This window comes from Salminus brasiliensis, chromosome 8 (assembly GCF_030463535.1).
Source record: "Salminus brasiliensis chromosome 8, fSalBra1.hap2, whole genome shotgun sequence".
Lineage (NCBI taxonomy): Eukaryota > Metazoa > Chordata > Actinopteri > Characiformes > Bryconidae > Salminus > Salminus brasiliensis.
Genome location: NC_132885.1, coordinates 35,567,653 through 35,583,840, shown reverse-complemented (window position 1 = coordinate 35,583,840; position 16,188 = coordinate 35,567,653). Strand labels below are relative to the sequence as shown.

General features: G+C 38.0%; 1 protein-coding gene across 2 annotated transcripts; it reads right to left on the bottom strand.

Annotated features, from left to right (window-relative positions):
• Window positions 1-118: 118 nt before the first annotated feature.
• Window positions 119-14,626, bottom strand: il1rl1 (interleukin 1 receptor-like 1). 2 transcript variants are annotated; one of them, XM_072686473.1, is made up of 11 exons: window positions 14,556-14,626; window positions 9,465-9,540; window positions 6,812-7,058; window positions 6,545-6,698; window positions 5,880-6,030; window positions 4,974-5,042; window positions 4,768-4,891; window positions 4,358-4,491; window positions 4,070-4,207; window positions 3,236-3,400; window positions 119-1,080 (listed from the first exon to the last, which is right to left on the bottom strand). In XM_072686473.1, exons 2-11 carry the CDS (start codon window positions 9,538-9,540, stop codon window positions 686-688), a joined length of 1,653 nt encoding a protein of 550 aa, XP_072542574.1. In that variant the 5' UTR covers window positions 14,556-14,626; the 3' UTR covers window positions 119-685. The 2 variants fall into 2 exon arrangements, with proteins under 2 accessions (XP_072542574.1, XP_072542573.1); XM_072686472.1 differs by lacking the exons at window positions 6,545-6,698; window positions 6,812-7,058; window positions 9,465-9,540; window positions 14,556-14,626 and adding exons at window positions 1,799-1,961; window positions 2,123-2,166 and having other exon boundaries at window positions 5,880-6,122.
• Between the last annotated feature and the right edge of the window lie 1,562 nt (window positions 14,627-16,188).

Below are 16,188 nucleotides of genomic sequence, written 5' to 3'. Positions count from 1 at the left end.
TTTGCAATAGTATTACTGCAAAGGTCAACATTGTAATAACAGGTGCCTGATCTATACTAACGCTCCTCACAACCCCAGTAGTTGATACAATGACAGGAAACAAGAACGCAGATGCTTTTGTTTGTTATTTAATTTGATCATTTGTGTGCAAATGTCCACTTAACATAAAATGAATATGAATAAAAAGTAAGAAATACTAATGAGAAAAAATTACAACTTAAGTATTCAGTTGAACAAAAAATAAGAATTTGGGCACCCCTGGTTAAATAACTTTTTGAAATAAAAAGAGGTAAACAACAACACAAACTTTTAAAACGGTTCCTAACAGAGTTCACATCATGTTTTCTGGATCTCAGAGCGAAGAAATAATATCAGATTATTAGAAACGCTATATTAATACTGGGTAGGGCCTCCTTTTACTCTACCCAAAACAGCTACCCATTTTGTTTTCTGATGGTGGATGTAAATATTGCATTGTTCTGTATCTGCATGATTTTATGTGCTGCAATTATTATGTTCTGAATTGCAATATGATTGACTGTTAATTTGCTTGGTGAGCATGTATTTGTCTGGAAAAAAAAAAGGTGAACCATTAATGAAACAAAACCTATTAATTTTACCCTGTAGTATCTGACCCAAGAGGGCCCTTTTGAATTCCAGGTCTCCACACTAGAAATTCTCAGCTTTAGCAATGTGTGTCACAAAATTCTTGGCAATGGTATTTGGCAGAACTAGAATTTGGACACACCTGAGCTGGAACAATAGGCATCATGTAGCGCACCCTCTTCCAGAAGCGGGAGCTGGGGGAAGTTGCCTGGTGACTCTTCTCATTCCATTTTAATGGTGGGGTCTTTTGCAGGAGATGCTGCATCGCTAGGGGCAGATGGGAGTAGTCCTTCGTGTCCCCAAGCTGAATGAGAATCATGCTCATTTCTTGTTGAACCAGCACCTGATACAGCCCCATCTGCCAGTCATAACCTTGTGGAATTGTAACCTCTTGTCCATGGCTCATCCCTGTAGTTAGCACCACTATGAGTCTTCGGCTGAGCTTCATTCTCGTTTCTATGAGCTCCATAGAATCTGGTGACAGAAACAGTTGTAACTGACCATACTGTAATTGTGTTTTATTAATCAAACATAGTGTATAACTTATGACAGTATACTCATACAGGCCCATTTTATATTTAAATCTACACACACACACACACACACACATCAGTTTTTATATATATATATATATATATATATATATATATATATATATATATATATATATATATATATATATATATATATATATAAACCGATGTGTGTGTGTGTGTGTAGATCTATATATATATATATATATATATATATATATATATATATATATATATATATATATATATATATATATATATAAACCAATCAAACAAGAACACTTTAAATAGCTCAATACAACTAAGTGGATTCTCCAAATTCAACAAAAATACCACTTTTAATGGCTACTGAAGTTTCAGAATGATTCAGCCTTCTGAATAGAATCCTTTATAAGAGCACACATTTGCAAGGGCTCCATTAGTTGCATCAGGTGTTCTTGCCATAAAACACATCAAATACCTGGACTGGCTAGGGGTTTATTGACTGCATGTAAGAAATATGGTCTAGAGAGCAGTCAAAAAGTTCAGAGGACAGATCATTGCCTTGCACAAACAAGGAAAATTATACAAAATGATATCAGAGGCACTAAATGTTTCTAGATATACAGTTGAAAGCATAGTTTGCATGTTTAAAGTTAAAGGGTCTCTGGCTGCACTACCTGGATATTGCAGAAAGAGGAACCCATCACCAGCTACTGCCAGTTTCCTGAGGATGCAGGTGGTCAAAAACCCTTGAGTGACCGCAAAATACTTGCAGCAAGAATTGGTGCCAGTTTGCATCATATGGCACATACCAAACACTGAAGGTCCCATGACCCACCTCTACTGACCCAAAAGCACAAGAAAAGAACCATATAAATAAACCACAGTTTCGGAATTCTGTTCTTTCTAGCCGTGGAACAAACCTCAAACTTTTCGGTTATATGGATCAGTAAAAGGTAGGAAGTAGTAAGAAGAATGAAGGCTACACTGAGAAGACCAACCTGCCTACAGTGAATTATGGGGAGAATTTTCTGGCACTGGAAACCTGCAACATGTGGAGGGCACAATGGGTTTAATTAAGAATCAAGAAAATTAAGAATTAAGAATCAGGAAATTCTATGAGAAAACATTGTGCCTTCTGTGAGGCAGCTGAAGCTTGGGCATCATTGGACCTTCCAACAGGACAATTATCCCAAGCATACATCAAAGGAACACTGATGTTTGGTTTCAGAAGAAGTCCTGGAAGATTCTCAAGTAGTTGTCACTTGAACAGTCAGACATGAGCCCCATAGAAAATCTTTGTTGAGATTTGAAGAAGAATATTAGTAAACTGGAGGTCATTGCCAATAAGGAATAGTATTTCTCATGGATGCTGCTAGAAGCTGGTTATGCACCATGTTTGCAGTAGGTCATAACATCAAGAGTGCTCCTAACAACAAAATAGATGCTTGTCTTGAAGGGGTTGAATAATTCTGAAACTACAGTAGTTTGAATTGGAAAAAGCACTGGTATTAGTTGTGTTGAGCTAGTTAAAGTGTTTTTGTTTGATTGGTTTATTGCAGCTGAAAGTTTGTAAATTTTGCTAATATACCTAACTGATAGATGCCATAGGAATCAGATAATTAATGTTATTCACATGACTTCACCTGTCAGTGGTTTTAATGTTTTGGCTGACTGGTGTATACAGGGCAAAGCAAGTACATAGTGAGTTTTCCAAAAGCATCCTTGCACAAAGAGGATTTTTAAACAGAAGAGTGAACATTACACGGAACGCTCTCCCTATGAGTTAAGATTATCTTATCAAACATAAGGATGCCTGCACACTCATCCTTATCAAACATAAGGATGAGTGTGCAGGCAAAAACAATCATAAGAAGAAAAACACAAATTAGATAACAGTGTGGCAAATGACACAGTTACTAATAACACTAATAATAACAGTCGGTTTAGACAGTATTGATTATTAAAGCAAGGCTTCTGCAGTTACACAGTTTCAAATCATGAGACTAGGTCTCTGTACCAAGGTCTCTGGTCAGCCTGTGGTAATGTCTAAACGTATAATTGTATGAATAGATTTTATGTGATTTATGTTATGTCTAAAATACATACTGTACCTTCCCCAGGCAGGTCGTCTCTACCGTGAATGTAAAGTTTAAAGCCACAGCTGTTTTCCAAGACGGCTGGGAGAACTATATTGATGAAATGAGAGACACTGTTTTCTGTTTTCCCATCCTCATTGTCCTTCTGGTAGATCACATATGCATCATATACTTTTCCATCTAAAGGTCAGAAACAGATGTCATTTCAGGCATCTCAGGATTTCGTAATTGTTGTTTCTTATGCTAGCCGTGGAACACAACTAGCCAGGGCCAGATAGAAGTGACTTTGGGGCCATGAGAAAAAAATTGAAATGGACCCCCAGAGACACATCTAATCTGAATCTAAATTAATTCCTTTAGGCCCTCTCATATCTTCTGTCAACAACCTGACTGACCTGACCTTATGATATACATATACAGAGCATTAAGCTTAGTAGAGGCTTTATTGAAAAGTCCACATGTAGTGATTTTCTGACATTGATGGACAGGAAACAAAAAATCAGAGATTTTAAAATGTATATACATCTCAGAACAGGTTAATTAACATCTATCTAGTTTGAATTTTCATGGGGGCCCTAGGCAGCTGTCTGTTTTGCTTAGTGCTTAAATTGGTCTGCCCTCAGTTATTCTGACTACTACATTCTGGTGTATTGGAAACAAAAAAGTAGGTTAAGAACCTCTGTCCTGTCTTATCTAGCCTCATATTGTATTTGAAGGTGTCCTGTGGGATCTGACTGTTCACTTGCTGCCTACTATATCCCACACGTTGATAGGTGCCATTCACATCACTTCACGTGTCAGTGGTTTTAATGTTATGGCTGACTGGTGTATACAGATCAGACATTTTACCATCATTGTTGGTCCGTATAATACACAAGCCTCTGAAAAACAAGGCCAGATCCACGGCAAACCATTTTGTGGTGCCAGCAGCCAGAAGAAAGATCAAGAATGTGCAAAGAAACATCACAACCAGTGGTAGAACTGATTCTGAAAAATAAAGAAATTCACAAAAATGAGGCAGTGGTCCACAATATGGTTTAGTTATATTAATAGCCATTACAATCAGTGAATCAATTAATTCTTCTCACACTCACACACTAGAAACTTTACATTCTACAAAGATCAATTGTAACCTACCCCTGGATTTAAGAGTGATTATTACATGCGACAAGCTCATTAGGTTAATGGCTTTGCATTGAAACTCAGAATGCAGGTCCACCTCTGAAACTTTATTGATGGTCAGAATTGAATGAAATGTCCCTTCTTGGTCCCTGTAAAAAGCAGCAGTAAGAATATCAGGTGCTTTAGTTTATGATAGCTAGATTGTTTTAAAGGATTTAAAAAGGAATTGGCCTGTTAGAAACCATTAGAACCCTTTAGAAAACAGGTTACAGGTACAGGTCACTTGTTAAACCATTAAGATATTTTACATTGTGATATCAACCCATCAGGAAAACTGCTGTTTGAATTACTCACAAAGTTCAACAGTCATAAAACCAAAAGAATGATAAACACAACATAATTCAACTATGAGCTGATAGTTTTACCAATTGTGAATTGTATATCCATCCACTCCTTCCAGTCTGGTGTTGTTCCTGAGCCAGATAACAAAGCACTGCTTCTTTATATTGATACCAAAGAACGCAGAGCAGTTCAATACCACCTCAGAACCTGAAACAAGAGGAATCAGTTTGAGTTTTTTCTTAATTCTTAATTTGCTCTAACTAAACTAAATTTGGACTTAGATTCTCACCCAGATCTATGAACTCTACAGAGTTGTTCCTGGGATGTACAATAGTTGGAGTAAAACTTGTTGTAGGTTCTGCAAACAAAATTAACAGTAAAGTTCATGCTCTACTTCAATATGTGACTACATGATGTATTCACTGCAATTTATGTGCGCCATTTTCCAGTACCTTAAAATTTGGTAATCGCAGTACCTGGTCAGAGTTGTGTTTACACACAGTTAAACTTAAAATGAATTAACCCCATTGCAAATTAGGTTGATTAGCAAAATGTACAACCTTTGCAAAAAAACAATCAAACAAAAACATTTAAATAGCTCAACACAACTGATACAACAAGTGGATTCTCCAAATTCAACACAAAATTCTGCCACTAAATCTTGCTGCAGGTCTCAATGGTTTTTAATCACCTGCTTCCTCAGGAATTTGCTGGCAATTGGTTGGAGCTTCCTCTTTCTGTCACATCCAGGTAGCATAGCCAGTGTTTCTTTAACTTTGAACCTGCAAACTTTGTATCCAGTTCTCTAGAAACATACAGTTCCTCTGCGCTCTTTGTCTACTCTTTTTCTTGTTTGCCAAGACAATGATCTCTTCTCAGAATACTTAAATACCAGGTATTGGGTGTGTTTTAGCTCAAGTACACTTGATGCAACTAATGAAGCTCCTGATTTGCCACCTGTTTTGTATATGTGTGGTCTTATGAGAGATCTTGTTCAGGGGGTTGAATAATTCTGAGACTGCTGTAGTAGTTAAAAGTGGTAATTTGTGGTAGATTTTGAGAAAGCACGTGTCATATTAGTTGTGTTCAGTTATATAAATTATTCTTGCTTGATTTATTGCAAACAGCCAAAGTTTTGCTAATAAAGTTGTAACGGGGGTTAAAAAATTATGATTATGTTGGGGGTGTGATTTACCTTTGATTTGCAGGTGGATAGAGCCACTGGTGTTGTATTGTCTACCATCATGCTCCCAGGTACACAAACAGGTGTACATGCCCTCATCTTTTTTTGATGTATTGCGAAGATATAGCCTTTCCTTAGATTCATTAGGAATAAGATGGAAATCCTCCAAAAGCATTCAACATATTGGAAAAACACCAAACAGGTGTGAGTATTCTACAATTCAGACATTAAGCTTACAGCTAATAATATCTGTATTAAATACAGATATGTATAATGTAATAAATAATATTTTTTTAAACTAAAACATATTTAATTTACCAGAATCTTTTAACTACATAAATATCTACAGTACATTTTACACTGTGTTATAACCATGTTGGACTAACATTGGCCAAAATAGTTAGTTAGCTTTAAATTAAGTCAAAATTCTTTAGACCTTCAAAATGTTCTTCATACTCTTTTTGTCATGCATTTGTCTATGGCATTTAAAGCACCTATTACTAGCTGCTCTGGCATTAATAGGACATTTTTATTTGCTTGTCTGTGTCAATTCTAGTCTTAACATATCAATTCTAGTCATAACGTATCCTGAACAAACTGGTCAGTCAAACCCCTTAAAATCACTTTGTCTGATAAAACCTTAGTTAAAGGAGCTATGGGTCTCCTCCTGGATGTACCTTGTACCAGGACAGATTCTTGAGCTGCTCCTCACACACTGGACATATAATCAGCACAGTGTCTGTGATCTCTGACTTTTTAGTGTGGAACTTCTCACCAACCACAAGGCTAGTTTCAAACTCAACACAGTCAGTGTTATTCAATGCAGTCCACCTGCAAGACAGAGCACATTTTACACCATACTGCACTGCAAAGACATACAGATACAGTAGGTGTTCAGATGTTTCATTATGCAAATAGCAAACATTAAAATACACTGTAATGACCACCGTGTGATATAAAGGCCTGTGTCATCTGAAGTCAAAGGCAGGATGTATAAAACAGGGCCATGATGATGAACTCGGGCACTCTTCTCTGTTGTGATTTCCTGGATTCTGCCGCTGATGTTTTTGTACCAATATATCTGCGAGTGGTCTGCTTCTTTGCTGCACTCTAGATTTGGGCATGGCCAATACAATGCTTCCCCTTGAATAGCTTTGACTTCTTCTTTGTTATCAGGTCTGTCACACTGCTCTGAAAAGACAAAAAGAAAAAGCTTTGCACACACCATTTAGAGTTCATTTTCTGGACAATGATTACTTTTACATAATTTCTTTCCCATAATTCTTTGCATAAAATGACTATGTGCATTATATTGCATTTGACCTGTTCCTGAGTCAAGAGGCAAGTAAAGGCAGCCATACAGACTGTCAGGTTCTAAAGGTTAAGCCTAGTATTGGACACCAAATCATCCTGAATGAAGACTCTTCAGTGAGGAGAAAATACAGTCATGTGAAAAAGTTAGGACACTGTCATGCCTGGTCAGCCGTGGCAGCAAACCAAGGAACACTTGCAGAGATGGACGATGCAAGATTTATTTAAAAAACAAAAAAGGGGTAAAACACAAAATGGAGTAATCAGGATAACTAGAGAGGCATCAAACTAAGGCAGCAAACTAAAGAGCAGAACTAGAAATCAGATGTAACGTGACAACAGATACAGACAGGGCAAAACAGCAGACCTGGGACTAGAAAGAGGCTGGGATCAGAAAGACGAGGGACATAAGAGGAAGAATAAACCAAGACAGCTAAGCAGCGCTCAGAGGGGATCAGAAACAAACGATAACAAAAAACCTCATGCCGTGCTTGGGTGCAAAACAGGGCAGGGCAGGAATAAACCGAAACCACGAAGCAGTGGAAGACAGCAGAGAAATACAACAAGGCACAGGGTAAAAATACAAGCAGGAGTTGCAAGGGAAAAACTATAAACAGGGCTACCAAAGACAGGTCAAAACGAAAGTGTGGCAAACATAATACTTCCCTTGAGCAGACCATGGAATACACATTGAACAGAAGCTGTAACAGAGCTAATTCAGATCCTGACAGACACCAAATCTTTTTAAGAATTCTTTTAAAAAATGTTTTAATATCTTTAAACAAATGGACATTTGATCTTCATTTTAACAATATTGAGAGATATCGGTAATATAACTAAACACATACAACTGAAAAAAAAATCATTTGTGAAATGTACTTAACAGAAATGCAATTCTATTGTGAGGAAAATGTTAAGACAACCTATGCCCTATTTCACCTTTGGCTGAAATAACTTATAGTTTCCTATAAATATCTACCAGTCTCTGACATCAAATAGGAGAAGTTTTTTCCCCACTCCTCCATGCAGAATTCTTTCAGCTGTGTGGCATTTCATATTTAGTGGTCTTGGTCTAGGTGCTCTCTGGAAAGCTTTAGTCTTGCTCTAATCTTTTTCTGAACGCAAGGGTTTCCTCCTTGCACACCTCAAATGTGTGGGCTTTCTTTCTGATGCTATACTTTGACTTCAGCTTCGGCTGGAGCTACATTTAGATCCTGTGATGACGTTAGGATTGTTGCAGACTTCTTTACACATTTTCTGGTCTGCTGTTGGCCTGAACTTGCTAGGATGGCCTGATCTGGCCATGTTGGCAGTTGTTGCACATGTCAATTATTTTGTGGAAGCAGCTGATTTCTAATTGTTCTTTTTAAACCCCTTCCCAGACTCATTTGCATCTACAACCCTCTTTCTGAAGGCCTCCGAAAGCTCTTTGGATCTTACCATGTTAACACCACTTACTTTACCAATCAAAAGCAAACCAAACTAAATGTATAAGGGTTAAATGACACCTTAAATGAGATCCTCCTAAATGCTCTCGAATGATCCTGTCCACTGTGTGTGTTTGCTCACAAGTGTTTATGTGTGAGTTCACTGCATGGATGGGTTATAAGTGATGGCCAGATTTCATCTTTGTCCAACACAAATGGTGAATATGGAAGTCTTTGTCTTTATCCCGAACTGTGGGGAACAAGCTGTATGTATCAGGAGTATTCATGAACCAATACACCACAAGCAGACATAACCACATAACCCTCAACATAACCGCTACTAGCCCGAACACTGCAAGCACCCATATGATTAAAAAGCACCCCAACAGCAAGGAGACCATGCAAGGCTAGCACTCCTTCACAGTGACAGCGGTGGAGACAGGGAAACAAGCACAACCCTAAAAATGTTAGTGAAAATGAGGAAGCTTAGACATTGGCATGACGGCTGCATGATCGCTGGAAGCAGCAAAATGGCCATGTGAGTAGCATTCTTTTGAAGAGAGGTGGAAGCTGGTAATTAGTTGAGTATTAACTGAGTATTGAGTATGCACTCTAATTTCTTGATAGAACTTGTGCTAAAATGTTCACGTTGTATGTCCTTATCCTCCCTGAGGATGTGACCTGTGTGTGGTTTTTGACACTATGAGCTTCCAATGACAGTGTCTTTGTGACAGATTTTTGGTTCTCACTTTCCAGGCTTTAGAAAGCTCTGTTCCGCACTAATTTGGTATAATGCCAAATACATGCAGTTTTTTTCAGACCCACCACTTATTAATACTCATTCAATAGTGCACCCCACCTGTAAAATCCATACATGTAGAGGTTTTTACACGTTCAGCCAGGAAGCAGATCATAATCATCCATAACTGTGCCATCTGCAAAATATAGATACAATTACAATATGATCAGAGCAAGTACTTGCAGTCCAGAGTGAGAAATATATCATATTCATAAAGGAACACATCATTCTACAAAACTCTTTGGAAATCATCAGTAACGAAATGCTTATAGTAGGCATTACTACCAGGTTTGAGACCATAGGGACCATAAAGTATTAACTGTATTGTTGTATTGCTGCTTGTTTATTGACTAGAACATGTATATCCCATTCTGTCAACTAATGTCTTTCAGAACTGGAGCTGGAATTTGTATCCTGTGCTCTTATTATAAAGGTGTTGCCAGAAGGTTAAGCAGTGATCGTAAATAAAATTACATGTGATCAGAAACTAGATGTTTTCTGCCTAACCGAAACCTGGATTAGACCTGATCAATATTTAGCACTAAATGAAGCCACCCCCGCAGGCTATAAATATTTACATAGCCCTAGATTATCAGGCAGAGGGGGTGGAGTATGCATAATCTACCAGAATACACTAGATATTATTCAAAAACACTAACACCTTCACTTCTTTTGAGCTTATCTACATTAATATATCAAATCCGGCCACAAATAAAAATGTTTTCTCACTGATTAATATTTATAGGCCTACTCTGAATTTTTAAAAGAATGTAGTGACTTTGCTGCAGACTTGGCAGTGTGCAGCAACAAAGTTATAATAGTAGGAGACTTTAATATTCACTTTGAAAAAGCAGACGATCCATTAACAAAGGCGTTTGTATCAATTTTAGATTCTGTCGGCATCACACAAAACGTAACTGGACCCACACATTACAGTAACCATACCCTAGATTTAGTCCTGACCCTGGGTGTTAGCATCGATCATCTAAATATTCTACCTCAAAGCTCAGTAATATCAGACCATTATCTAATCTCCTTTGAGCTACATCTAAGGCAAAATGTTAATTTGTCCCCCCCAACACTGTCTAAAGCCCACAATAACCGCAATGACAGCTGTACAGTTTACTAAAAACCTCTCACCCCTATCGACCTTAGCTTACACTCCGTCAGACCAAACAGAGCTAGTTAAATTAACAAACGATCTAGAAAATACCCTTCAATCAACCTTAGACAAAGTAGCATCATTTAAAAGTAAAATGTTGAGGCAAAAAAGGCTCGCACCGCGGTACAGTGATCATACTCGTACCTTAAAACAAACAGTGCGGAATCTAGAGCGTAAATGGCGGACGACCAAACTAGAGGTGTTCCACTCCGCGTGGAAGGACAGCCTTAGTCAGTATAGAAAGGCACTCATTAAAGCTCGCTCAGTGTATTTGGCCTCACTGATCGAGAAAAACAAAAACAATCCCAGAGTTCTTTTTAGTGAGATCTCTAAACTTACTAAAAGCCAGGCAGATACTCAACCCCAGATCCCAACATCTTTAACCAGTCATGTTTTTATGGACTATTTTAATAATAAAATAGAAAATATTAGACAACAAATCCAACCCTGCTTATTAAATCAAACATGGCAGTCACCTGATGTAGTTGCTTTAGAACATAACTTAGTTGTAGAACAAAGGCTGGAAGCCTTTTACCCACTTCCACAGCCTGAACTAGAAAAAATGATTTTCTCAGCTAATTGTACAACATGTACACTCGACCCGATTCCCTCTAAATTGCTAAAAGAAATTCTCCCAATTATAATCAGAACTCTTTTAACAATTGTAAATTCATCCCTTAGCTTTGGGCATGTACCCCAAACCCTTAAATTAGCAGTTATAAAACCTTTAATCAAGAAACCAAATCTTGGTCCTAGCGTATTATCTAATTATAGACCCATCTCAAACTTAACATTCGTATCTAAGATATTAGAAAAAGCTGTGGCCCAACAACTCTGCTTATACCTGAGTAAAAATTACATGTATGAGAAATTCCAGTCTGGATTTAGACCCAGTCACAGCACAGAGACAGCCCTAGTGAAGATGACGAAAGATCTCCTTCTTGCCTCTGATCAAGGCTACGTATCTTTATTAGTCCTACTAGACCTTAGTGCAGCCTTTGATACAATAGATCATACTATATTACTAGAAAGATTAGAGAAAATGGTTGGAATCACAGGGACAGCCCTATCATGGTTCCAATCATATCTAACGGGACGCTATGAATTTGTAAAGATAAAAGATTCATCTTCAAACTACGCAGAAGTAAGATATGGAGTTCCGCAAGGCTCAATTTTAGGACCGCTATTATTTACATTATACATGTTACCACTGGGCTCAGTTATAAGCAGACATGGCGTTAATTTCCATTTCTATGCAGATGACACACAGCTCTATATTTCAGCCAAACCTGATGATACATTTAGACTACAGAAAATGGAGGACTGTATAAAGGATATAAAACTCTGGATGTCACATAACTTCCTTCTCCTCAACAGTGACAAAACCGAAGTTCTCCTTTTAGGTCCAAAAGACTCTAGAAATAAACTTTCAGACTTAATGTTAGACTTGGCTGATGCTTCCATCATTCCTGGTTTAGCAGCTAAAAGTCTTGGCGTCACATTTGACTCAGATTTATCATTTGAGCAACATATACCTAATATTAGTAGAACAGCCTTTATGCAGCTTAGGAACATCTCCAAACTAAGAAACTCCTTATCACTACAAGACGCAGAAAAGCTAGTACATGCTTTTATTACCTCAAGGCTAGATTGTTGTAACGCACTACTGTCAGGTTGTTCCAGCAGGAACCTCAATAAACTTCAGCTGGTGCAAAACGCTGCAGCCAGGGTCCTTACTAAAACTAGAAAATTTGACCATATCAAACCTGAGTACCTGCCATACCTGAGTACCTGCAGGATCTTATTGTATATTACGAACCATCAAGACTACTTAGATCTCAGGGTGCTGGCCTTTTACTCATTCCCAAAATTCAGAAAACCTCAGCAGGGGGAAGAGCCTTTTCTTATAAAGCCCCCCAACTCTGGAATAACCTTCCAGATAATGTTCGGGACTCAGACACAGTCTCAATCTTTAAATCTAAGCTGAAAACTTATATGTTTAGTTTAGCTTTTGGTAATTAACGTTTCTTAGATAAGGGCTGCAGGTCCAGGGGTTCGCGGACCCAGGGAATTGTAGTACACTGAGATGCTGGAGCTGTCGTCTCGCTGCTTACACGCGATCACTCAGGTTTGTTGACGGTGGAGCAGATAGATGCTGGTGTTCTCAGGGTGCGCCCGCGTCCGTGTTACCTTCTGGCTCTCTCCTTTTAAATATGCTGTGATAATCAGACCTGCCGGAGTCGTCAGACATACCCAGATGCTGATGCTCAACATTCTCTGCCCTCCATAAAATTCCTCTTAGAACTAGCTTTTTGTAAATGGTCACCCAGCCCGACCTGCTGGAAGATTGCTCGCTGAGGTCCCCTCTACCTGCGTCTAACCAGCTGCCACCTACCAGTCCGGCCAGTGGCTCCCCCCAACCCGCCACCACCCATGGCTCACCTGCCTGCCGCTGCTGCCTGTTTGGTGGCCGTGCTGAAACCTAGATGGACTCGTGTCTGTCTGACACTATTAATATCACCACTATTAACTTTCTGTTGTATCTGCTTTGGTAATTTTTATCATTAATGTTTAAATAGTCTGGCCAGAGGAGGATGGGTCCCCCTTGTGAGTCTTGGTCCCTCCCAAGGTGTCTTCCTCCAGCTCTGAGGGAGTTTTTCCTTGCCACTGTCGCCATTGGCTTGCTCACGGGGGTCTTTGACCCTTCATGTTATTTCTTCTTTCTTCTCTGTCTCTGTCCTTTATTAAGTACTAATTATGTAAAGCTGCTTTGTGACGACAACAGTTGTAAAAAGCGCTATACAAATAAATTTGACTTGACTTGACTTGACTTGACTCTTGCTTTCAAACAGGATGTCAGTGAACTGATAGAATCAAGGCCTGTCTGCCTGTTAACTGACATTTTTTTTAATAACTTTAAGTTTAATCACTTGACTCTTGACTTAAGGACCATTAAGTGAGACACAACCACTGAAAACAGCACGATATCTGATTACCATAGTGACCCTGTAGCTTGAAATCCTTTTTCTTTAATCCTTCTATACAATAAAGTTGAATCACTACTGTTTTCAGTAAACTCAAACTGTAGAGAAATCAGTGTAAAGTAGTGGAGAGTACAACTCAAAGAACACTTAAAATCTCTATGATGGAAATAGAGATGTTACAGAGATGTCTTACTTTTGTCAAAACCACCGATTCAGACTGTTTGGACTAAGAGCTTACTTAGAGTCACTTATTTTTTTATTTGAATTGAAATGTAATTTTTTTTTCTAAATTCCTGACAGTTTTAGTACAATGGATTGAATTCTTTATTGTGTTCTTTAAGTAAAGTTCAAAGTCATTCCAAAGTTTAATCTATTAAAATATTCTTCAAATGCCATGAAAATATTTTAGTTGTCTAAATGTTGTGCTATCATTTGCTGTTACATTTTCCATGTTTTGAGCCTCTTTTCACTAATCTTTTTAGATTGATTCATATTTTTGTGTGTATTCAGGTTGGGAAGCTCAAACTGTGCTGAATTAAATGTGCATGTGTCAATGCAACCGTTTTTTTTTTTTTTTTTTTTTAGCACTGTTACAACTACACTCTTAAGGTGCTACAAAAGGTTCTTTTGATGCCATAGAAAGTACCACTACTTGGTCCCTGAAGACTCATTTCTGTAAAACAGGTAATGTACACAAAATGTCTTTCAAAAGTCCAAAAAAGTAATTTACAGGTTCTTTACGCTCACAGATCTTGTATACAAACATGGTTCTTAAGGTAAAAAAGTTTCTCTGGCATCACTAAAAGAACCTTTTCTAGCACATTTTAAGAGTATAGTCTCTGTCTGATAAAGTTAACCCACTGTATGGATGTTAAAACTGAATTGTGAACAAATGAGCTTGATTGTATAAAAATGCTAAATAAAGCAAAAAAAACAAAATGTGTAATGTTGTGCTCCAATTTTTGCTATATGTATTTTATATCATACAGATAGTAGTTTGCTCACCTTTTGGTCAAGCTTTTCTCTGCAACAGTGAAGCCTTCAGAGCACAGAATACACTCCGTCGCAAAGGATACACTTACTCTTTTGATCATACACACACCAGCACACTGAGACCAATGTTTGTGTGCGCTGATGATAGATAAACTCCACACACACAACTTGCATTTCTATCTTTATGGGGTTTATTAGATATTGCTCGCACTAAACAGTACCATGTAGACACCTAAACCTGACCATATAAGTTAGGCTCATTAATATTTAATCAACTACAACTAACAACTACATCCAAAACTGACACTAACACAAAGTTACTGGCGGATGTTCGATAGCCTCCACTTCCTGCTTTACCACGCACATTTTATCTGCAAATATTCAAGGACCATTTCCTAATAACTGATATGACGGGTGTCATTTGTTCATACTTATGTGTGTGTGGAGGGGTATGCATGTGTGCGGTGGGAAGGGAAGTAAATACAAGTATTTTTTAAACCATTAAACAATAATCATAAAATACAAATATATATCATATGATAATACACAAAGTAGAACCACCTTTAGCAGCAATTACAAGAAATAAACGTTTTCTGTTAACTTTCAGCCTCTCACATCATAATGGAGAAATTGTGGCCCACTATTCCCACATAAAGTTGCTTCAGTTCAGTGTTGCTGTTTGTGGGAATTTGTTTATACACAGTTCTCTTAAGGTCCAGCCACAGCATTTCAGTTGGGTTGATGCCTGCTCTGGCCAAACACCACAGAGGAATCTGTGAAGTAAGTGGGAGAATGACTGGTTCATTCTTTATAAAAAGAATAATTTGTGTTTAGGGGTGGAAATGGAAGGTGGTGGATTCACCTACTTAACCAAAAGAGATGTAGTCATGCAGTAGTGTCTTACCTGTTTCTGCTCAGTGGCGTGTAGGCCTTTTAGGTCCTGCCACACCATTTCAATAGGGTTTCAGTCTGGACCTGATATTCTCTTGAAGATTCTTTGATAAATCCTTCAGGAAGTGACAAAGAATTCAAGAACTGAGGTCAGTGTTCAAAATAGGAACATTTGCATGATCCTTCTGTTTTTCTGCCTGTTACTTAAAATGTATATTCAAGTGTAATAAGGCACTGATGATTTTGAACCATGGCTGCTTTTTGAAATTGGTAGGGGCAGTGGGTGAAACTCAGATGGGAGGTGGTAAAATTGTAATGTGGACAGCTTATGACATAGGTACTCTAGACACCCAAATGTATGTGCGCCAAAACTTAAAAGGTGAGTTTTATAAAGAAAGTAAGAAACTAATTCAAACCGTGAAACATGGTGATGGTATTGTGATGGCTTGGGAACACTTTGCTACTATTAAAGGAACTATGAATTCTTTTCTGTATCAGAAAACACGACATGCAACACGACAATGATCTATAGTACACAAGCAAGTGTACCTTACAATGATTTAAAAGAAAAGGCTACATCTTAAGATAGTCCTTTATTAGTCCCGCAGTGGGGAAATAATGCTGGTTTTTGTGTTACTATCCAGTGAGCAGGGAGTTCTTCTTTTGAGTCATAGTTTCTCTCAAGATCTCTTCCTCCTGATCAGAGGGAGTTTCTCCTTGCCACTGTCATCATTGGCTTGGTCACTTGGGATTC